This window comes from Glycine soja, chromosome 11 (assembly GCF_004193775.1).
Source record: "Glycine soja cultivar W05 chromosome 11, ASM419377v2, whole genome shotgun sequence".
Lineage (NCBI taxonomy): Eukaryota > Viridiplantae > Streptophyta > Magnoliopsida > Fabales > Fabaceae > Glycine > Glycine soja.
In genome coordinates, this window is record NC_041012.1 from 34,793,262 (window position 1) to 34,818,293 (window position 25,032).

The following is a 25,032-nucleotide window of genomic DNA, read 5'->3' on the forward strand; positions in this document are numbered from 1 at the left end:
CCAAACTCTATCACCAAGAAGCTTGATGACTCAAACTATCTCCACTGGCAACATGTAGAACCGGTTATCAAGTCGCATAAATTGTAGTGTTTCATCATCAATCCCGTCGTTCTGCCTTGTTATCTCACGAAGGATGATCGCATTGTTGATTGCATGAATCTTGATTATGAAGCTTGGGAAGTTTAGGACCAAACGCTCCTTGTTTTGCTTTAATCTACTCTCTCGAAACCCGTTCTATCGCGCATTCTTGACTCGAATCACTCCTATCAAGTTTGGGAGATGATTCATGAGTACTTCAATCTTCATAAGAAATCTCATGCTCGACAGCTTCGAATTGCGATGCGCGCGGTTTTGCTTGACGGTAAATCAATCTATGAGTATTTGCGTAAAATTAAAGGCTATGATGATGAACTTGCTGGCGTCATTTCTCCTGTTGATCTTGTGCTCTACGCAATGATCAGCTAGTTTCTCCAAAAGATTGGATGTAATCTTCGTACCCTTATGTATCTTTTTTGATATTTTATATATGTATGAATCTTTTCTACTCATTATTGGTAATTTCATTTTGTTCGTAATGCTTGATTCTATTTGATCACTAATTTCATAAAATTGGATTTTAAGTTTGACCGGAAAGTACTTAGAATTTGAACTTAATGAATTTATCTTTACGTTACATTGCTAGGAATAGAGCATAACGTTTTGATTGCAAATAGCACGAGATTATGATTGTAATGCTGGGTTATTTACTTCATATGCGAGGGATCAATATTTGGTAAATATTTTTAGGACTCTTGAGTGAGAGGGATCGATATTCAGTAAATATTCTTAGGATTCATGAGTGTGAGGGATTGATTTGGGATAATTTAATGTATTCATTAGTAATGTTAGAAAATGATTCATATATGTTAATCTTATTAGAACGATGAAATCCAATCCTACATTTTTCTTAAATTAATTAGATTCATTATTATTGTTTCCATAATTTTACGTATTTCTGACGCACTAAATTCTGTTATTTCCGTCATTCTGTTACTTCAATTATTTTTCATTAGTTAGACAAATCCATGATATCTCGATTAAATTTGTACATAACTATTGAACTGTTTACTTTTATTCAGCGGAATTGAATAACTCATCTCCTTGTGGAGACAATCTCTTTTTATAAATCTGTAACCTGCAACAACATTGGTACGCTTGCCAAAAGTCTAACAAGGTGCTAAGTTCTCCGTCCTTGAATTACACTCAAGGCTATTCGCACCAAAATTCTTATAAATCCGGTTGTCGTGGTGATTTTCCTGATTGCGGTGTCGAACGTGGTGGTGGTGGCTCCGACAGAGGTCGTGATGGTGGTCGATTTGCCAACTTTCAGTGTTAAATTTGCCTTAAGTATGGACACATTGCCAATGTTTGCCACTTTAGGTCTAATATGAGTTTTTAGCCTCATGAATCACTCACCTTCTTTGATCCTACCACACTTCAACCAATTCCCAACTCCACTGGTTCAATTAGAACTTCCAATACCTGGATTAGTCCTAATTCCAAGGCTGTTGTTCCAACCTCCAATCAACCCAGTGCTATGCTCACAAATTCCTCCTCTTGTGGGAATGGTCCTGATGGCTCTACCTGGATTCCAGACTTTGGAGCCAGCTTTCATGTGACTGGTGAATCACAAAATATCAACCAATTCACTCACTTTGATAGACCTGATCAAATTTCATAGGCAATGGTGAAGGTTTGAGTATCTCCAGTGCTGGTTCCTCTTCTTTTGTGTCCTCCAATGATGCTCACATAACATTTAAACTTCACAAGTTATTACATGTTCCTTCAATTTCAAAAAATTTGTTAAGTGTGAGTCAATTTGCTAAAGATAACTTTGTTTTCTTTGAATTTCATCCTCACTTGTTCTTGTGAAATCTCAGGAGACCAATAAAGTCCTTCTTCAAGGAGTTGTTGGTACTGATGGTCTTTACTCATTTCATAATCTCAAGCTTCAAGACAACTCTCCTCTATTGTTGTCTACCTCAACCTCAATTTCAGATACTGACTTGTCTATCCAACTGCTACTGTTAATAATAACTCTAGTGTAGTTTCTAATTATGTTGTTTCTTCTTCTAGTACTGCTAGCCTCTACCATGTTAGATTAGGTCACCCTAATGGTCATGTAATGAAACTTGTCTTCAATCATTGTAACATTTCTCCATCAAATAAAAATTTCTTAGGTTTTTGGTCTTCCTGCTGTATGGAAAAATCTCATAGATTACCATCTCACACTTTTGTTTCTGTTTACTCTCCTTTGGAGCTTATTTTCACAGATTTGTGGGGACCTTCTCATTTGACTTCATATGCTGGTTATAAATATTATGTCTCCTTTATTGATGCTTTTGCCAAGTACACCTGAATATTTCCTATCAAGTTTAAGGCTGAAACTCTTTCTGTTTTTCAAGCTTCCAAATCTATGGTTGAACTGCAAAATCAAGAGTATTCAATTTGATTGGGGTGAATACAAACTTTTCTCTACTCTCTTAACCTCCTATGACATCTCCCACAGACTCATTTGTCCCCACACTCATCATCAAAATGGTGTGATTGAAAGAAAGCACAGACATATAGTTGATTTGGGCCTTACATTGTTGCATCATGCTTCTTTACCCTTACAATTTTGGGATTATGCCTTTACTACTGTTGTCTATCTAATTAACATAGTTCCCACTGCTTCCCTCAACTTTGTCATTCCTTTTGTTACTCTTTTTAACAAGGATCCTGATTTTCATTTCCTTAAAACCTTTGGTTGTGCCTGTTTTCCTTGTTGAGGCCTTACCATACACACAAACTAAATTTTCGATCTCAGGAGTGTCTATTTTTGGGGTATTCCTCCTCCCACAAAGGTTACAAATGTTTGTCTTCATTTGGCAGAATCAATATTTCCAAAGATGTTCTGCTTAATGAATTAAGGTTCCCTTATTCTGACATGTTTCCTTCATCTTCTAACCCCATTAAGAATCTTGATTCCTACTTCAGCCTTAATCCCAACCTATCTCCACCTTGTGTTATTCCTACCCCTCAATCCTCTCAATTGTCTCCCTTTCATTCTCCTTCTATACCTCTTGTTCCCTTTGGTTTTTCCCCTATTCCAACTCATTCCCCCACAACCTCTTTTTCTGTGCCTTGTCCATCATCCACTTCCTCTGAGCCTACCTCTGTTCATCCTCAAACTTCAAAATCCAGTACCCCTAGTGCATCCTCTTCTGAGTCTGTTGCAGCACCTAATTCTATACCAGATAATACACACTTTATGCAAATAAGGTTCAAGTCTGGAATTCACAATCCTAGACTACATCCTTTTTTATTTCTTACCCATTCTGAGCCCAAAACTGTGAAACAAGCCTTGAAAAATCCAGATTGGCTTGCTGCCATGCAACAAGAGTATGGTGCTTTGTTGAAAAACAAAACTTGGGACCCTTACCTTCCAATGGACAAGCTATTGGGTGTAAGTGGATTTTCAAAGTAAAGGAAAATGTTGATGGTTCCATCAATAGGTTCAAAGCAAGGTTGGTAGTCAAGGGATTTCATCAAATTCATGGCTTTGATTTTCATTTCTCCTGTGGTCAAGCCTGTCACCATTCATATTGTTCTCACCCTTGCTCTGTCACATGGGTGGAAGTTGTTTCAGCTTGATGCGAATAAGACTTTTCTAAATGGGCTTCTTGAAGAATCTGTATTTATGACACAACCCCTTGGTTTTGAAGTTACAGATAGGTCCCTAGTCTGCAAGTTCAACAAAGCTCTCTATGGCTTGAAATAGGCCCCAAGGCAATGGTTTGATAGACTGAAATTTACTCTGCTGCAGTTTGGATTTGTTGGGAGCAAATGTGATTCTTCCCTTTTCATCTACGAGCAGCAAATGCATATTGTCTATCTTTTAGTCTATATGTGGACGATATCATCATCACGGGTAGCACTGCTTCTCTAATTCAGCAGCTCACAACCAAACTACACATTGCATTCTCTCTCAAGCAACTTGGTCATTTGGATTATTTTTTGGGTCTAGAGATCAAGTATCTACCCAATAACTCCATATTGATGACTCGGAGTAAATATATTCATGATTTACTCCACAAAACTCACATAACTAAAGCTTATTCTATTTCTTCCCCATGGTCTCTAATTGCAATTTATCTCGACATGGTGTTGATATCTTTCATGATCCAACTCTATACAGGTCTATAGTTGGTGTCTTACAATATGCTACTCTTACTAGGCCTGAAATCAACTTTGTTGTCAATAAAGTTTGTCAATTTATGGCTGCACCTCTAAACTCTCACTGGGCGGTGCTGAAAAGAATCTTGAGGTATCTCAAGGGTACTTTGTTTCATGGACTACTTCTTTAGCCTACTTCTGTTACCAAGCCCTTGGCTCTTCGCGTGTTCTGTTGTGATGCTGACTGGGCATCCAATGTGGATGACAGGCGTTCCACCTCAGGGGCTGCCATATTTCTTGGTCCAAACTTAATATCTTGGTGGTCTCGCAAACAAAAGGTCGCTGTCAGGTCTAGTATTGAAGCTGAGTATCGCATTTTAACTCAAACTTCCACTAAGTTAACATGGATTCATGCTCTCCTAACAGAGTTTCAAGTTCCATTCACTACTCCTATAATCTTTTGTGATAATCAGAGAACCGTGTCTATTGCTCACAATCCTGTGTTTCACAGTCGTACAAAACACATGAAAATTGATGTCTTCTTCGTAAGAGAAAAGATTCTGGCCAAGCAACTTTCCATTGTGCATATTCCAGCTCTGGACTAGTGGGCTGATGTACTGACCAAGCCTCTTTCTGCAGCAAGATTTGAAGTTCTCAGGGACAAATTCAATGTGAAGAGTGTTTCTTCTCAAAACTCTTCTCCTTGAGTTTGAGGGGGGGGGGGGTATTAGAGTAAGTGCTTGTATAACTGTGAAAACAGTTTTATAGAATGATTGTAAGGGCCGTTAGCTTTTGCTAACAGCACCCCTCTAGTGTTAGACATCAGATTATATGTTTGTAAGGTCTATTAGCTTTTGCTAACAACACCTCACTAGTATTAGGAAGTCAGAGTCTGTTAGTGATAGTTTAGAGGGTCAGAGGTCTATATATACCTCTGTTGTAACTAATTCTAACTAACTTTTCAGATCACAATAATATCATTTTCCTTTCTCTCTCGTTTTCTCTCTTTCTTTCTCTCATTTTCTCGAATAATATCAGAGCTCCTGATCTAGGGGTGCTCTGCTTCTGCACAAAAAGGGTTGGTTATTTAGCAAGTTTGACTGGGCTCTTGAAGCTGTCAAACTTTTCCGATAACTGCCAAAATTCCGGAGACTTTTCCAGCGACTGTTAGAATTCCGGCGACTCAGTTTTCCAATAATTTTTCCTGCTGCTTGAAAAATAGAAAGAATGAGAGCCTTTTTTAGCAACCTTGAAAAACCATCAAGTACTTGTACATTGGCATATTCAGGTATACTTCCTCTTTCATTTGAAATTAATGTCTAAAAAATCCTTCCATCCCTTTGGGTTTTAGATTCTAGAGCCACTGACCATATGATCTTCTCCACCTATTCTCCATGTCCTAGCAATAAGAAAATAACTATTGTTGATGGCACTCTTGTAACTATAGCTGGTATAGGAAACATCCAAATAAATCCCTTCAAAACCTAAAAAATGTTTTGCATGTCCCAAAATTGTCCACAAATCTTGTCTCTGTTCAGAAACATACAAATGACATATCTTGTATTATTGTTTTTTATGACCATTGTTGTGTATTCCAGGACAAGGAATTGTGATCTTACACAAAAACCTAAGCAAGAAACATTAGCCCAAAATGAATCCAACAAGGATGCACCCACCAGACTTGAAAATGATACAAGGTTTGGGAAGAATCTGGTTTACACAAGAAGATCAAAGGCCATTTCTAAATCAAAACTTGCCCAAGAGGCCAATCCAACTCCTTTAGATCAGGTAACTAACTTTGATTTTCCAATCTTGAATGATAATATTTTAGCTTCTCCAAATGAAATGGAAATTTCAGAACATAATGACGACCTTTATCTTCCCATTGCCTTTAGAAAAGGAACCAGAACATGTACCAAAAAGCCTTTCTATCCTCTCTCAAATTACAATTCATTTCATAAAATCCCTCCAACCTATAAAACCTTTCTTGCAAACCTAAACTCTATCTCAATTCCCACTAATGTTTTTGAGGCATTACCTGATAAAAATTGGAAGCAGGCCATGGATACAGAAATGGAGGCATTGCAGAAGAACAAGACATGGGAGTTGGTTTCTTTGCCAATAGGAAAGAAACCAGTGGGTTGCAAGTGGGTGTATATAATAAAATATAGGGTAGATGGGTCGATTGAGAGGTACAAGGCGAGATTGGTCGCTAAGGATTTCACACAAACCTATGGGATAGATTACTTAGAGACTTTTGCTCCTGTTGCAAAGATGAATACAGTTCGAGTAATATTATCTCTTGCTGCAAATTATGGCTGGAAATTACAACAGTTTGATGTAAAGAATGTTTTCTTGCAAGGGGAGCTTGAGGAGGAAATCTATATGGAGGTTCCACCTGGATATGAAGATGCTGCCAATTCTATTTTCCAGTCAAGAAAGACTTTATATGGGTTGAAACAATCCCCTCGGACATGGTTTGGGAGATTCACTAAGGTCATGACAGCCTTAGGATACAAACAAAGCCAAGGAGACCGCACTTTATTCATCAAACACTCAACCTCAGGGGGAGTGACTGTATTGTTAGTATTTGTGGATGATATCATTGTTACTAGTGATGATTGGAAGGAACAACTACTCTTAAGTCAGCATCTAGCAAAGGAGTTTGAGATGAAAACTCTTGGGAGGCTGAAATATTTTTCGGGAATTGAAGTGTCCCACTCCAAGAAAGGTATTTTCATATTCCAACAAAAATATGTCACAGATTAGCCGAAGGAGACAGGTATGACAGCTTGTAAATCTCTAAGTACTCCCATGGATTCAAACCTTAAATTGGGTAATGAAGATGACATTGCAGAAGCGGATAAGGAGATGTATCAACGTCTAGTTGGAAAATTGATTTACTTGTCTCACCCAAGGCCTGATATTACTTTTGCTGTTAGTTTGGTGAGCCAATTTATGCATTGTCCAAGAGAAGTTCACTTACAAGTTACCTATAGAATTCTTCATTACCTTGAGGGGACACCAGGAAGAGGAATTTTGTACAAAAGAAATGGGAATACAATACTTGAAGCTTATACGAATGCTAACAATGAAGGATCAATAACTGATAGTAAATCCACTTCCAAATATTGTACCTTTCTAGGAGGAAACTTGGTAACTTGGAGAGTAAAAAACAAGATGTTGTAGCACGATCTAGAGCTGAAGCTGAATTTTGGGCTATGGCACAAGGTATTTGTGAATTGCTTTGGTTAAAAATCATCTTAGAAGACTCGAAGATTAAATGGGACGGACCTATGAAGCTCTACAGTGATAATAAGTCAGCAATCAGCATAGCCCATAATCTTGTACAACATGATCGAATAAAACACATTGAAGTGGATAGACATTTTATCAAGGAAAAGTTGGATAGTGGTTTGATTTGCACTCCATATGTGCCTTCACAAGGTCAACTTGTAGATATTCTCACTAAAGGATTGCACACTCCAAATTTTGATAGAATATTATACAAGCTGGGAATCCGGAAACAGTCTCTTTGCATATGCAAGGGTAAGGCTGCGTACAACATCCCTCCCCCATACCTTCGCATAGCGAAGAGCCTCTGGGCAATGGGGTACGAAGTTAATATTATACAAGCTGGGAATGGATAAAATCTATTCTCCAGCTTGGGGGGGAGTGTTGAAAAGAGGAGCATTTAATGATAATTTCCTTTCAAGTAGCTTAGTTAATAGTTAGTTGGGTTCAATGTATCTTAGAAAATTGTGATATTTTAATTGTTCTCTTGAAAACAAGAATAGTTATTTATTATCCATGTAATCATTTTGACTGGGTGGAAGATAAAACCCAGAAAGACATATTCAAAATAGCTTTGCTTCTCTCACTCTCTTCTTAACGCAAGGTATACTCATAGGTTGAAAAATTATCTTTTAAAAAATAATTATCTCTTAAATCATTTAATGTACCATTTTGGAATAAAATTAAAATTTATGACAAGTTAACCAATCTAACCACGTTTACTGATCTTGATAAATTAGACAGTTGTTTCTTATATATAGGATTGGAGGTAGTACTATTTTCGATCGGCCCAAACTAAAGTTATATAAAGAATAGAACTTGGCAGAAGAAAGCAAACATAATACACTAGACAGCTCTACGGAAAATATAAAGGAAAATGAATATATAATAATGAAATTTGTCCATAATCTGTTGGACTAAGTGAGCCAATCTATCTAGTATAGCAATTCAACTTACAAGAACTCCACAGTAAAAAAAATATGACGTTACTACCAAGCTTCTCATTTCGGGAAAAAGAGGTACTATTGCATTATTCTGAACTTGATCAAAAGTAGCTCCAAATGAAGAAACAAGGAACATCTTAAACTAGAACACTTGTTTCATTAACAACTAGAGTATTTAGAAATTTAAGGAATATAAGCACAACTGATTTCACCACATCAGCAGAAAAAGTTAAAATATGATTATTACCCTTGTTTACATGAATCACAAAAGTAATATACTCACCTGTGGTGTCACCGTACAATAAAGAAATGCTAATCCTAAGGTGTTGAGTTGAGAAAATAAGGATGGAAAAAATAAAACTTAACATGATTGCTTTACCTTGAACTTTAAAAAAAGTAGCTGTGAAGCAATTCTGCAAGCCTCTTTTTTATTTTGGCCAGTTGCTGAAGCTGTTTCACATACACCATTCCCACTCACTTTAGCTTCAACTGAAAACCTTTTAGTCAATTTTGAGGGCACTGGCAGAAACTCCAACTCCAAATTATGAGATTGGCAAAGTTCTCGCAAATCCCTAACAGGACTGAGCTGCAAGCTTGATGAGAATTTCATGATTGGGTCCAAGAATGAAGTCATAATCTTCCAAACTTTGTTCAAATTGAACCCTGAATCAAGAAGGATGGCACCAACACAAGATTCCACTAAGTCACCCAGTGCCTGAAGAAACCAATGATGTCAATTTATACCCCATATACCTTTTGATGCAAAATAACAAAGCAATGCACACCTATCAGAAACTTAATTAACTTATGAGCTGCTTGAATTGGACAAACAAAAGACTCGTAATGTTCCTAGAAGAGTTACTCATGTCCATAACACAAATCATAGAGCAGAAGGTAAATTTGTCATCTTATCTCAATATAATAAATAATTTGTTCAGTTGACTGTCACGCGTCAGGCTTTCCCACCCAACATGTACTGGCTTATTTTGTGCTTTTTTGCAAAAATATTGGCAATCATTTGGATGGGTTTTCTGTGTCTTCTTCCTACACAAGGGCTTGGGTTCTCTTTTAGTATTCCATTTATTTGCTCTTGTCATTTCCAAGTAAAAGAATAATGCTTGGTACACATCTTGTGGGACAGTGGGTGCACATCAATTTACATCAAGCATAGATGGCAGAATCAAAGTGTAGGTGAGCTATGATCAAATAATGGAAACTTTACAGATGTGAGGTGTCGTGTGTGGGAGTAGCATTATTCCAAGTAAAATACCTAAAGCAAACTTTGAAATGAATACAGACATAATGCTTTAGGAACTTCATCTTAGATGAGTAAATGCATAACAACAACAACAACAACCAGGTGTAGCAACTTTATATAAAGGTCATACTATCTACCTTGGGACATTTTGGCCCTTCTTTAATGCCATTATCTGACACAGGTCTTCTAACATAGTCCACATACTTTTTTATTGCCTCAGACAGGCCACTTGAATCACATAAAAGAAAATTATCAAAACTGCGATCTACCGCTAGACAAGCAAATGCCTTGTTGTTAACAGACAATGATCTCAAATCTGTCAATTGACCAGGCTTTAGTTTGGGATAAGCTGAGAATAGATATGAAGTAATCAAATAATCCAAGACAGCATCTCCAAGAAACTCCAATCGCTGCAAAGAATTATCACATTTTAAAAATTAAAGATCAAATGTCTCACTAGGATTCATAGATCTATAAAGTAAAGGAAATAATTCTTATATGAAGTCAGAACACTGGGAGGGAAAAGAAAAGTTACACTTGCCTGATAACAGCCTCCTCCAAGCTTATTGTAAGAAGGATGTACAAATGCCTGGAGAAGCAGACCTTTATGAAAAAAGTGATGTCCTAGCTTACCTTCAAGAGAAGGAATGTCTACTTCAGAAGAAAGAGGGGAATAGCTAGCACTTGCTATGCAGATATCAACCACTTGTGAAGCTTCAAAATCAACTTGTATGCCAATCCATGAAAGAAAGGCAATTGCAGCTTTAAAGCCACTGTCAACTAGGAATGCTCCAACCAGAGCTTCAACCACATCAGCAATTGTTTTCCTATGTAACCAATGATGATTTTTGCTACATCGGGTTTCAGTTGCTTTTCCTTGTTGCATAACAGAATTTAAACAAAAGTGTATGCTTTCTTCGGTTTCATTGCTACAAACTCTTGGGCAAGGACGGCCCAATGCATAAAACTGAGTGGGATCAAATGTCTGATTGCATATATAGACCTGCAAGAGGGAGCGAGGAGATAGAGATAAGACTCAAGTCAGTAAATAAAAATATGCACTGTGAAAATGAAGAGAGAAAGTGTTTTGCTATTGATAAAAAATAAAAGATTACAAGATAGAATAATATATAATCATGGCCTATGGGTTGAATGAGCCAGACTAGAATAAAATAACACAACCTAATATATATACAAAGACCTAAAATATATACATTAACCCATTCTAAAGCCTGATATCAAGATAGAAAAATCTTATCAAGGTAATAAGCCCTACTAAATGGTTCAGTTAATTTCTATTATTCAGTTCTAGGGAAAACTCCAGTATCTTTAATCCTCAGTTAGGAATTGTATAGGGTTTGGATTTATGTTATCCAAGTGTTATTTTGATGGGAACTGAGATCCAAGTTAGTCAGGAAGGATCTGTTAAAGGATTGTAGGTAGTTAATTATTAGGAGTTTATGTGATAGAAAAGAACTTATCCACCATTTAATCCATCCAGGAAACCTTACATCAAATGCATGAATTAACTTCATAAATAGGATTTGAACCTCTCATTTTGGCTCAACAATTTTGAGACACAGTAGTAGGTCCCAGAGCAGGAAATGGGGGATTCCTGGTAGAGTCCTGTGTCTATCTATCTCCTAAAACGATAAGGGTGGGTGAGCTAGAAATTAAAGACAGACTCAAATCCGGCACTATATGTTTTTCATTGCCAATATAATTTTAGTATATATATTAATTAATTAGGTATTTATTAAAATTATTTCCCACGTATATCTTTTTTTTCTCATGGTCTTAATGAGAGATCAACGTTCTAAGAAAGCATCAACAGGTGATTTTGTTTTGAAATGGAATGTGGCGGCTGTGGAAACCCTAGTCTAACAGAAAATCAATAAATAAGAATAATTATACTTTCTTAGTAAATGAAGCAGGGATGTGCTAGTATAACTCTACCTGCAAATTGCGCTTAATAGCCAACTTAAACAAATTGGAATTATTTACAGCATTGGAACGCCTTTTTGTAAGGTCTCCTTCATGAAGGCTGTCATGCATGAGAAAAAAATGACGTGCAACAGCAAATTTAAGGAAAGCATCACCAAGCACTTCAAGTCTTTCAAGGGAAAAGCGCTCCTGACACTTCTCAGTGGTGAGAGCCTCTAAAACCTAGTAATTTGTTCACAATTGTTAGTAGCTGCATACAAGATTCATCTGTCCCATATAAGCACTGCAATGGTTAGATGTGAATAAGAATACACTACTTGAAAATAATGTAAATAATACATTGAATTTAATAAGGCCTTACTCTAATGGCACTAATTTCAGCTGCTTCTGGAAAGGAAGAAGATAGCATGTGCTTTAGTTCAATAGCCACCAGCAAGTTTCCAAGACGATGCATAATTGAGGGCAGCAAAGATATGGAACTGCCAATATCCTTCGAAAAACCTATTACTTTTAGTTCACAAAGCTCAGGAGGCAAATAAATTAAGTATTCGTCCAGCTCCTGTGGTTCTGTCATTGACATTCAAAAGTTACATACATTAGATAAGATTCTGAAAAATGATCAGAATACAAGATAAATTCAAAATCAAGATACAAATTTGAAAGTAGTCAATGCACAGTACACTTTTTAAATTGCTAACACAAAATCATAAAGAAATGCTCACAGGACACAAATTGTCAGAAATCAAAATTATAATATCTAGATTATTTATGGTAGCATATCATGTATATATGGAAGAATCAATTAGGATCAATCTTAAGAACTAATTTTGGATTGTATATCTGTAATGTATATCATTGTCCACTTCTCAGCAGCAAATCCTTCCTCATTGCACGTCAATAGCAGTAAGCCCATGATAAACCAACTTTATGGGTGGTATTTTATGTGATTTTTTGTGTCATTTTGTATGCATTTTTTTTAGTAAAACTCACATTTGGATACTAGTTTTGTATTGCAAAAGTACAATCACTCAATTGAGTGAAAGAGTTAGAAATTACACAAATTTATGAAGATTTGAAGACTCTGCACTTGATAATGGATGTGATCCATTCACCACGGCCATGGTCATCAACACAGCTATAGTCAAATGATAACAGCCCTTTCAGAATAGCATCAAGGATTTGATAAAGAGTGACCTCACCACGGCGGTGGTCAACCAAGAGAGTCGTAGTCAATCCATAACCCAAGGCTTCAGTGTTACTTTCGACGACGGTTGTGGTGAGGTGGATTCACCATGGTCGTAATGCACATTTTCGTGTATTTATCTTTAGGAAGCTATATATAGAGGTCTCTGACTTATAAATAAAGGCATTCAATTTTATTCTTATCTTTTTACGAATTTGAGAGAACCTTGAGGGCTTTTGAAAGCTGAAGAGTGTGGACAACACCGTTAGAACGGATCTCGTGATCATTGTTCCTGCCTATTGGTATGTCTATGTTTACTCTATATAGAATTGCTAGTTTTTATAGGAGTATACTTACTCAGTGTAACTCTTTCTTTTCATTTAGTCATGCTGTTACACAGTTATGTTACTCTGTTAGTCTAACTATAGTTGGTTTACATTAGTTAGGCAGTTACAGCTATGTTAGTTGACAATTAGTTAGGACAACTGTTCAGCAGTTGCACTAACTAACTCAAGTTAGTTGACAGTTACAGTATCGTAACTGCTATATAAACTGTATTATACTCGGTTTCTGTTTGGGTTGAATAATATCTCACTTCACCTCAATTTTGTTAGTGATGTTTTCTCTCTCTCTAAGATTTCTTTAGTTTTGCTCTGATCATAAATGGCTAGTCCCCTTAGTTCGAGAGTAATGATGTAGCTATCCATTTGTACTCCTCTCCTTAATCTAAATGAAATTCTTCATTGTTTTATGTTAATTAATTATCTTCCTTATTTTAATGTTTATTTGGAACGGGTCATTTTAATACTCAATCGATTGCATAGTAGTGATCTTCTGCATGTAATTGGTAGATAATGTTTTATACCAAATTGCATGATCCAAACTATTTGGGTAATTCCAATAGATTAGTTAATCTTTAATTAATCATCCCTAAAATTGATTTAATCATTTGGATTAAATTGATAGATCCATGATCATTGGGGTATTCATTTAAGGCAAAAAAACATCTTCTAATCTTGATCATAGGTTTTAGTTGATTTTGAAAATCGATAATTAACTGGGGGAATTTCATTAAGACTAGGATTAAGAGAAAATTGGTATCAGTCAGTCATAACTCCTGATCATTCTTATCGTTACTTAAACCTCTCTATTAGGGTATTAAGTAAGTTTTACTTTGTGATTCAGTTAGAGCAGTTGTTATTCTGTTAGAGCAATTATGATTCAGTTAGAACACTTGTGATTCTGTTAGAACAATTATTTCTATTAGAGCAGTAACTAACTTTGGTTAGTTAACTGCCTTAGTCAAGTTATGTGTAACCATATTTGTTTTCTCCATAAATAGAGAAACAAAATTAATTTGTAACTGACCTTTTCTTTCTAAATCAATAATAATATCTTTCATCTTTCTTCTTTTTCTCTCTCTCAAACTCTATGATGGTATCCAGAGCTTAAGGTCTATCCATGGTGACAAATCAGAATTTTGCTTCCGCTACTTCTTTTCATCCGATTTCTCAGAAGTTAGATGATTCTAACTCCCTGCTATGGAGGCAACAAGTAGAATCTGTCATCAAGGCTCATAGACTTCAGCGTTTCGTGGCAAGTCCTTAGATCCCGATGCGCTTTCTCACAGAGGCAGATTGTGAAGCTGGAAATGAAAATCCAGCATACACCAATTGGGAACAATAAGATCAGATTCTCTTGTCGTGGCTCCAATCGACTCTTTAAGTTTCAATCATATCTCGAATTATCAGATGCGTTCATTCATATCAGCTTTGGGAGCAGATCCATGAGTATTTTCAAAAGCAAACACGTGCGAAAGCTAGGATACTTCGAATAGAACTCAGAACTACAATGTCTGAACAGAAAACAATCTGTGAGTTTCTTTTGCGCATCAAATGCATAGTCGGTGCGCTTGGATCGTGCGGAGATCCTATTTTTCTGCGTGAACACCTTGACGTGATTCTTGAAGGCCTACCAGAGGAGTACGGTCCAGTGATCAATGATCAAAAGTAAGTTGGAATCACTTCCGATTAGAGAAGTAGTGGCACTGTTGCTCGCACATGAGGCATACATGAAAAAGTTTCAGAAGCGCTTTGCTAATTCACCTTCGATTAATGTTGCTCAAGGTTACAATTCATCTTCAAATTCTTACAATTCATCCTCGAATAATTTCAATTCACAAAATTGATCCAATTATTTTGGAAATCGTGGTGGCTTCAGTCATGGCGGAGGCTACAGTCATGGAGGCAATGATTCTGACTGCGGCAATGGAGGTCGCCGTGGTGGCGGTAGAGGCCCCGGTCGTTATGCAAATTTTCAGTGCCAAGTTTGCTTCAAATTTGGTCACACAGCAACGATGTGTCATTTTCGCTATGATTCTGATTTTGAGCCAAATGCGTCTCTCACTCTGATGGAACCAGTATTTCAAAGCAATTCATCAAACACCTTCGGTTTAGAACAAAATCAGGGAACTAATTCTCACAAAGACTCCTAACCTAGTGCAATGCTGGTTAATTCTAAAAATCAAGATCCTAACTCTACTACTTGGATACCTGATTCGGGTGCATCGTTCTACGTAACTGGAGAGTCTCAAAACATCTAGCAGCTTGGTCCATTTGAAGGCCAGACCAAATATACATTGGTAATGGCCAAGGCCTTTCTATTAAGTCTTCTGGTTACACAAAGTAAAACTTACTTAATACACTAATACCCCCCCTCCCCTTAAACTCAATGGGGTTGAGAATCAGAAATGGACTCAACAACATTGAGTTTGGACCTAAGAAAGAGAAATCGAGTTGGTGATAAAGGCTTAGTGAGGGAATCAGCCCATTGATCTATAGCAGGAATATGATACACTTTGAGCTCTTTAGCTAAGACTTTCTCCTTGACAAAAAAAGATGTCAATTTTCATGTGCTTAGTCCGGGAATGAAAAACTAGATTATGAGTGATATAGCTGCACTTTGGTTGTCATAGTAAATCTCTGGGGTCTGAAAAAGAACAATAACTTTGTTAAGAGAGTTTGAATCCATGTAACTTCAGTCGTGGCTTGAGTCGAGCTCCTGTATTCAACTTTAGTGGAAGATCTAGCCACAATTTGTTGTTTCTTGGACCACCATGAGACCAAATTAGGACCAAAATAAATCACTGCACCAAAGGTAGACCTTCTATCATCTAGATCCGAGGCCCAATCAGCATCACACAGGGCTTTGATAGTAAAAGGCTGAGAGGAAGAGCAGCCTTTTTTTTTATCAGCAAAAGTATATATATATTATATAGAATATTAACAATAGTACAAGCAGTATAGTTATATATACATCCTAGCACTTGCAAGGTGCAGAACTGTAGTGACCTAATACATGCTAACCAACTTGAATTAGGAAACCAAAGATCTAGCTAACCGCTAGGTACCCATCCAGCCTAACTTGTATTATATAAACTATCCCCCCTCAACACAAAAAACTATCCCTAATGTTACTGAACCATAAGTGAAACAGGATATCAAATCCTTTCTCCAGATTTTTAAGCCAGGTTCAGCAATAAAATAGAGCATGCTCCATCACTTTATGACTGTTGAAACTTTCATTTTGGAAGACCATCCTATTCCTATGCTGCCAAATACACCATGTCAAAGCAATCCACCAGGTCTGCCACCTCTAAGGAAGGAGCAGCCTTCAAATGCAGACCATGATGAATAGAGCCTTTGAGGTGCCTTAGAATGCATTTAACAGTTGTCCAGTGAGAGTCCATATGATTAGCCATGAACTGATAGACCTTGTTCACAACATAGCTTAACTCAGGTTTTGTAATGGTTGTGTATTGAAGAGCACCAACAACAGATCGATAGAGAGATGGATCACCGAATAAATCCGAGTCAGCTTTGGTTAACTTGCAATTAGCAATCATAGGGGAAGAAATAGGTTGTGCTTATGCCATTTTGGTTTTCTGAAGCAAATCTCTTGTATATTTGCTTTGAGTCCATAGAATAGTCCCGTCAGCCAGTGATTTGATTTCAATACCAAGAAAATAGTCAAGTTTTCCCAATTGTTTAAGAGAAAAATTGGAATGCAGCTTAGTGGTGAGTTGCTGAATTACAACATTGGAGGTACCAGTAATAATAATATCATCTACATAAACAAGAATGTAGATAATGTGCCCTTTGTCTTAATAAACAGACAACGAAGGATCGCACTTGCTGGCCACAAACCCAAGCTGTAAAAGAGTTCCTTTGAGCCTATCCAACCACTGTCTTGGAGCTTGTTTGAGGCCATACAAAGCTTTTTGTAGCTTGCAAACCAAGGTTTTATCTGAACTTTCGAAGCCTTGTGGTTCCTGCATGTAGATAGTCTGTTCAAGATGGCCATTTAAAAAGGCATTGTTGACATCTAGCTGGAACAAATCCCATTTATTAGTGTGAGCAAGAGTGATAATTAGCCTGATTGTAACAGGTTTTATCACAGGAGAAAAGGCTTCATTAAAGTCACAACCAACAACCTGATGAAATCCTTTAGCCACTAACCTAGCCTTGAACCTGTTAATAGTCCCATCAGCATTCTCCTTAATTCTGAAGACCCACTTACAGCTCACTTAATTCTGAAGACCCACCTACAACCCACGCTTTGTCTGTCTTTGGGAAGAGGAATAAGATCCCATGTTTTATTGTTAAGAAGAGCCTCATACTCCCCCTTAACTAAATCACAAAGTAAAACTTACTTAATACACTAATACTATCTTTATATTTGTTTATTTGTTTTCTTATAAAAACTAAAATCATGAAAATATTTAAATCCTCTTTTCAATCATCTCTATTATTAATTTAATAAACTTAACTAACTGGGAATACAATTGGTTCTTTGGGGTTGATATTCGGACCTTCGAGTCCACTGTTATTATTGCGTAGGGTACATTTGTTCTTGTGCGAACCTAACATATTTTACGCATTAGCCCACCCTACCACATCTCTTCCTAGCATGTTTTTGTCATTCCACTAGCTCGTAAAAGGTTTTAGGTAACAAAAACTAAATTCTCATGTCTTAGTTGATTAAGCTCTATTGCCCATATCTTGTGTTTACTCAAGAAGAAACATCAAGGGGGCCTCAGATTATGGATAATGGGGCAAAAGAGGAGTTAGTTATGGTCCAAGGGGGGAGATGAAAGGAATGATGAGTATGCTGAGCTGAAACAAAGAGAATAGTAGAGAATCCTAACTGAATGGGCGCAAAATGACTAAGGGGGATCGTGATAGTGGGAAGGAACATAGGGACAATTTTGGTAGAACATGGTTTAAGTGGGGTTCTCCATTCCTAAGGCTGAGATTTTCTTTGTGGAGTCTCTTTTTCAGTCACATTTATTCCTGGAGTTGCTGTTTTACATTCCAAGGCTTTCAAAATATTTTCTGGTTGTAAGGAGCTTTGGCTCTATTTTTCTTTTTAATCAACACTGTTCCTGTCAGACTCTAACGCTAAAAATAACATATCCAATACAATACCTGCATCCTCACGCTTTCTGTTGTGTAACAGGTTGTGCAAATTGGAGACCGGTTTCACATGCAGAAGTGGTTGCTTCGGACATTTGAGGTGAATGGAAAACCTGGCATTCAAGCATGCATATTTTTGTCAAATATTATAAGCACAATATATGATATTCCAACATTCTCAGATATCCAATTCCATCAGTTAATCAGCAATTTTACAAAAGCCCCCATAAATATAAATGCCTTCATCGACATAGAAGAATTAGGGATGCAAAACCAAAATAACACAAGAATGAACCCATAATAATAAACAGATACCTACTTTTCAATGAAGTAATCCACATAGCTTGAAGTGCCTGAATCATTATGAGGACTATATCCATTCTTTTCATAGTTAACATTCGTGACAAAATAAAAGTTCTTCTTATGTGGGGCATACACTAAACTATTCTCGACATTTCTTACACTTCTGTAACCATTGGCAAGTTGCAGGTGAATATCTAAAGGGAAAACTTTTTTATCCATAGTATCAGCTGGATGCCTGAAAATTGGTGAACAAAGGCATCTCTTCACTATCTTCCAATCTACTTCCATGGCATTTCCATATTCTTGCAATACAACTGGAAGCAAAAGGTAGAAGGTTGATGTGCCTGAGTGAGATTCAGCACTCATACCCAAGTCTACAAACTCGGAAATGAATTCTAATCTATCAAGAATAATTTTGAGGAACATTTCTTGAAAATTCTCTGCCATCTTAATCTGCAGGATGGAAAACTCCAAGCATTAATTAACAAAATTCTTAAAATAAAATAAAGCACACACATACACACACCACTTACCTCATCTTTGTTAAATTCTACAACTCCAAATGGGACAAATATTGTCATCACAGATCGACCATGAGCAAGATGGAGATCAAGTTCCAATTTCTCAGCCTCCATCGGAAGACAGGCCATCATGAATAGACCAAACTCTTTGTAGACCCTGTCCTCTGGATAGGGACAAAATTTTATGTAGTAAGAGTTGAGACGGACAATGTTATCCTCATTTATCCATGACTGTCCAAAGGCAGAAGGAACTAGCATCTCATGTAATTTTCCTCTTGATATGGCATCTGCTAAAAAAGGAAAATAAATATAGTACAACACAACATATGATATAGTCACATCCCTAGAGACATAAGTTGATAGTAATCAACATAGTAACGGTACTACATCTGAAAACAAATAAAAAGCTTCCCATTAAAGATTATCAACACATAAGAAAATTTTGATTTGATTCATTTTGGAGTAAAACTTTTACACTCTCTTCCAATCATGTGTTATTGTATCATCACAAAAGAGTTTGTGACAATAACTACATGAGAGGAGAAAAAACCTTCTAATGATCTGGCAACACATGATTGAATGATGGTGTAGAAGTTTATACACTGACAATGGGATTAACACTAAATCCGTAGACAGGTATGTTACAAAAATAATTACCAACAATGGATTATGTAGTATTTGAAAGGTCTGAAAATGATCAGCATGGCAACATGCTGGAATAGTCGCTCTCCTTAATATAGTTATTGACAAGTAAATATGCTCAACAGTTTATTGCAAAATACAATTTGAACAGTAATTTTTGGCAACCCAGTGAAAGACAATGAAAGTAATGGCTTATCAGAAAGCAACTGAAGTTTGACCTTCACATTCATCTTCATCAGAAGAGCCTGAAACCTGTACCTCAGGCTCTGCATCATCTTGTTTTGGCAAGAGACAATCACTTAAAGCGCCTAAATTATACAGTTCTTCTATTGCTTTCAGGCAAGCTTCTCTTTTGGAAGCCTCCATAGATAACTGTGGTGTACCCAAAATTTGGTTTATTGGTGCATTGGAAGGCAATGTTATGTGGCAGGAAATTCCCCCTGAATCATCTAAGTAATGAAAACTTGGCTTGGGGTCAAAGTACCTGTAAAGATAGATTATTACATTTTAAAACACAAGATTTGTACTTTATTTACATGGAACTAGTTGGTTGAGTATATAACAGTGTTTTACTATTTTTTTTGGTCAGCAAAGATAAATAAATATATATATATATATATATATATGAGAAATGAATCTGAGTACCAGAGGTACCGTGATTACAACAAAAATCCAGATAAATGGTTCCCAAGCCAGACTAGACACTTGACAGCAGTCTTGCTGGGAACCACATTAGACAGCTTGGTTATACAATTATCAATACACTATGACTGCTTTCCTTGTCTAAAAACAAAAGCCTCTCTAAGGTTAGATGACCACTGATTGTAGTGAGATATAGAATCTTTCTCATAGTTTTTGAGCCACGTCCAAAGTAGAAATAGGGAGTCCTCCATCAGTTTGTTTCCGTTGAAAGTCCCACTTGAGAATATAATGTTGTTCCTCAGCTGCCATATAACCATGTAAGAGCCGCCCACCAAGACCTCCATCTAGTTGCCCGAATTCCTTCCACCCCGGCAGTCATATGTTGGGCAAAATGATGCCTTGGATGCTGTGGAAATACACTAGATACGCTCACCCAAGACATAGATTCCCACCAAAGAGGTAAAATTTTACTGCAGTGAAAGAAAAAATGCGCCGCGTCCTCCTCCGCGTTCCCACAGAATGGGCAGCTTGATTCATTAATTGCCACCTGCCGCCTGCACAGATTTACTTTAGTTGGCAATCTATCTCGAAGTAACCTCCATACAAAAACTGCAATTCTGGTTGGGATCCTTAGCTTCCACAATTCCACAAAATCTGCAACATCATCTCCCTGTACTATATCCCCCCTCAGCATATCATAGGCTGATTTTGCTGAATATTGGTGACTTAACCAGACCCAATCATCCCTGCAATTAATCTGAACCTGTATGCCTGCCACCTCACCCAGAAAACTGCCAGCCATAGATACCTCACTGTCAAACAAATGCCTCCTCCATTTAAGGTCCCATTCCCAACCTGTGTCGGTATGAGCTCCCATTTGCTGAATGTTGCTGTTGACAGGAATTAAGATATAGCCTAGGGTATTTGGCAAGTAATGTTGTCCCATCATGAAGCTACCCATCCTCCCAAAACTTGATTCGGTCGCCACACCCCAACTTCCACACCAAACCATTATGAAAAGCATTCTTAGTTTGTGGATGGTGGAGTGCCAATTTCAGATCCCTCCACCATATGGACTCATTAGAATCACGTGATGCTTCATCTAAACCCCTCCACCCACCATACTTCAACTCCAACACTCTAGCCTATAGGCCTGTGTGATTTTGGAACAAGCTCCATTTCCATTTGGCCAGCAATGCAAGGTTGAAGCTGTTGATGTCCTTAATTCTTAGCCCCCCTTTGTCTTTTGGGAGACACACAGTTTCCCATTTGACCTAAGCAATCTTGTTGTGTTCAGGTCCACCACCCCAAAGGAATCTTCGCTGAATACGCACCAATCTTTCCACCACCCTTCTAGGAATCCTGAAAAATGAAAGAAAATAAATAGGTATAGATGTTAGGACTGAATGTATGAGTGTAACTCTCCCCCCAAAGGATATGTCTCTGCTTGCACTTAGCTAATTTCTTCTTACACTTTTTAATTATAGGATCCCACAACTGACATCTCCTCGGGTTATCCCCAATGGGGATCCCCAAGTACACAAAAGGAATGGACAGCAGATTACAATTCAAGAAATCAGCTTCATTTTGCTTCCACGATTCCGGCATACCGATTGCACCAAAGTTGCTCTTTGCAAAATTAAGTTTGAGGCCTGAAACAAGTTCAAAGGTCCTCAAAATTGATTTGATTGCCTTAGTGTTCTCCATTGATGCCTCCCCAAAAAAAATTGTGTCATCCGCGTATTGTAACAGGCTGATGCTCACTCTGTGGCTACCCACTGGATACCCTCTAAATATGTTTTTCTCCACAGCTTGTCTCATCAAACCATTTAGACCCTCAGCAACAATATTAAAAAGAAGGGGCACTAGTGGATTGCCTTGCCTAAGGCCTCTTTGAGGGGTAAATTCAGCCGAGGGACTCCCATTCACCAAAATCGAAACAGAGGCAGATGATAAACACCCCTCAATCCATTGTATCCATTTGGGACAAAACTCCATCCTTCTCATCATGTATTTCAAAAATTTCCATGAGACTGAATCGTATGCCTTTTCATAATCAACTTTGAACACAAGGCATGGTTTATGACTCCTCTTAGCTTCCTCCACCACTTCATTTGCTATAATGACATTGTGCAACAGGTGCCTACCACCTATAAATGCAGACTGGCGTTCATCTATAATGGAAGCCATCACTTTCTTCAATCTGTTGGCCAGAACCTTACTCACGATCTTGTAGACACAGCCTATGAGTGAAATAGGTCTATAATCATTCAATCCTTGTGGATCAGCCATCTTTGGGATTAATGCTATAAAGGATGCATTGCATCCCTTTGGGAAGCATTCCTTAACATAGAATTCATCCAAAAATCGAAGGACATCGGGCTTGATGGTGACCCAAAATTTCTTGATGAACTTGAAATTGAGACCATCTGGACCTGGACTTTTCTCACTCCCACAGTCCCACATGGCCTCTTTTACTTCCTCCTCCCAAAACCTCCCCATCAGCATTTCTTTCTGTTGTTGGTTAATTGTCTTTTTTTTTTGGAAAGCGAAGATAATATGTAATATGTAATAACAAGTACCAGAGGTACTACATAATACAGAAAAGGGTCCTAAAAATTCAGGAGATACAATACCCTACACAGATGAAATCCCTACTAACAGAAGCTTTAACTAAAAGCTATAGATATATTTGAAGACCAACTATAATAAGGAATCTGGAAATTCCTTTCCCAACCCCTCAACCAGGTCCATAAGAGGAACAGAGTGCTATCTGTCAGTCTAGTGATATCAAAGGTTTGATTCTGGAAAATTATATCATTTCTGAGCCTCCAAATTGAGCTTGTAACTGCTATCCACCACATTGTCCTTCTTATGTTAGCATCCTTTGAAACTGCTGAGGAGAAGTGTTGGAGAAAATTATCCAAAGGTCTGCAGTGAAACACCTTTTCTTCCTTTATCCAAGATAGGAATTCCCACCATATAGGCATAGTTTTGCCACAAGTGAAAAATAAGTGGGATGCAGTTTCAGGTTGACTATGACAGAAGGGGCATAAATCATTATCCACCTGAATCTGCCTCTTAATCAAGTTGTCCTTCGTGGGAAGTCTATCCCATAGTAACCTCCAAACAAAGGAGAGGGCTTTAGGAGGGAGTTTAATCTCCCAGAGTTTCTTGAATCCCAGGTACTGACCTTCATCATCCCTATCAGCTTTAATAACTTGATAACCAGATTTAGATGTGAAAACCCCAGTGGATTCAGCTCTCCAAATCCAGGTGTCATTGAGATTGTTAATTAATCTGATTTGATGGATGTGATCAATGAATTTAGAGGCTAGCTGCACCTCGTTATCAAACAAGTGTCTTCTCCAAACCATATTCCAGACCCACCCATTCTCAGTCCAAGATCCCACCTCTGCCACTCTTAAATCCCTTTGGGAAGAAATAGTGAATAATTCAGGGAATTGGTCCTTGAGAGGAACTCCTTCATCGCCCCAAGGATCTTCCCAAAACAGGAATTTGTCGCCTCTCCCCAGCTTCCACCTAATTTGATTATCAGCATTGATCACATTCTGATGTTGAGAGATGGCCCTTAAGTCAGCCCACCAAGTAGAGAAATACTGCTTTCTAGGACCATGCTCCAATCCCCTCCAGCCATTATACTTAGAGTTCAGGATTCTAGTCCAAAGCTGGTCTGGTTGGTGGAACATCATCCACTTCCATTTGAACAGCAAAGCCTTGTTGAGACTTTGAATATCTCTGATCCCCAATCCTCCCATATGCTTAGGAGTGCAGCACTGGCTCCAAGACATCCAAGCAATCGTCTGAAAACACATTCCATCTAACATTGTTTTTTTTTGCTCAGCAAAAGTAAGTATCATTTATAAAAATGAGTACCAGAGGTACTATAGATACATAAGAGGATTGAATTAATAGCTGGTTCAGAATGCCAAGATACATGCAATAAGAACCAGCTGACCCTGAGGAAAGACACTACTACACAGCACAAATACTTATAATACTACAACTACCTTTTTTCCCTAATTACAAAACGCTGCTGTGAGATGAGAGGACCAATGATTGAAATGCAGGGTGAAACCCTTCTCCAAAAGTTTAAGCCATGTCCATAGTAGAAAAATCGCATCTTCCATCACTTTACTTCCTTCGAAAGTTTGATTAGCAAAAACCACCCCATTTCGATGCTTCCAAATGGTCCAAGTTAGTGCCACTGCGTTTTGGGTTGTGCCGGTGCCATCCTCCTCGTGTCTCTCCCATACTTGGGTACGTTCACGTACAGTTTCAGACCGCCAATGACCATCTGGTCCATTTTCTTTGCTAAACCGTGCGCATCCTCCACTCCTTTGAATCTTGCAAATCCAAATCTCCTCCCGTTCTTGTTTCACATCACCCCACCTCTTGAAATGATACCATAGTTCCTTCTCTGTGATGTCCTCTGTAAATCGTGTGAAGTAGAATGTTGATATGTCACTCTTGTCCCGCCAATTTTCTCGACTGTATCCTTGTTGCTGTCCATCCTTGTGTGCTGATGTCCGTTGTGGGTCCGCATGGAAGCTCGCTGTACCTCTCACTCTTGCCTCACCGCCACTCCTGACACTCACCCCCCCCATTG

The 25,032-nt window shown here is 37.8% G+C and overlaps 1 protein-coding gene across 6 annotated transcripts in view; it reads right to left on the reverse strand.

Annotated features, from left to right (window-relative positions):
* The window catches only part of LOC114376309 (dicer-like protein 4), a 42,231-nt gene that overhangs the window by 2,866 nt on the left and 14,333 nt on the right, over window positions 1–25,032 (reverse strand). For all 6 annotated transcript variants that reach the window (XM_028334382.1, XM_028334383.1, XM_028334381.1 and 3 more), the window contains exons 14-22: window positions 19,979–20,244; window positions 19,131–19,405; window positions 18,614–19,050; window positions 18,307–18,407; window positions 11,999–12,204; window positions 11,650–11,859; window positions 10,235–10,696; window positions 9,831–10,103; window positions 8,815–9,150 (exon numbers count right to left, since the gene is read on the reverse strand). In XM_028334382.1, coding sequence (XP_028190183.1) covers window positions 8,815–9,150; window positions 9,831–10,103; window positions 10,235–10,696; window positions 11,650–11,859; window positions 11,999–12,204; window positions 18,307–18,407; window positions 18,614–19,050; window positions 19,131–19,405; window positions 19,979–20,244 — 2,566 coding nt within the window. The remainder of the gene's footprint in view (window positions 1–8,814; window positions 9,151–9,830; window positions 10,104–10,234; window positions 10,697–11,649; window positions 11,860–11,998; window positions 12,205–18,306; window positions 18,408–18,613; window positions 19,051–19,130; window positions 19,406–19,978; window positions 20,245–25,032) is intronic.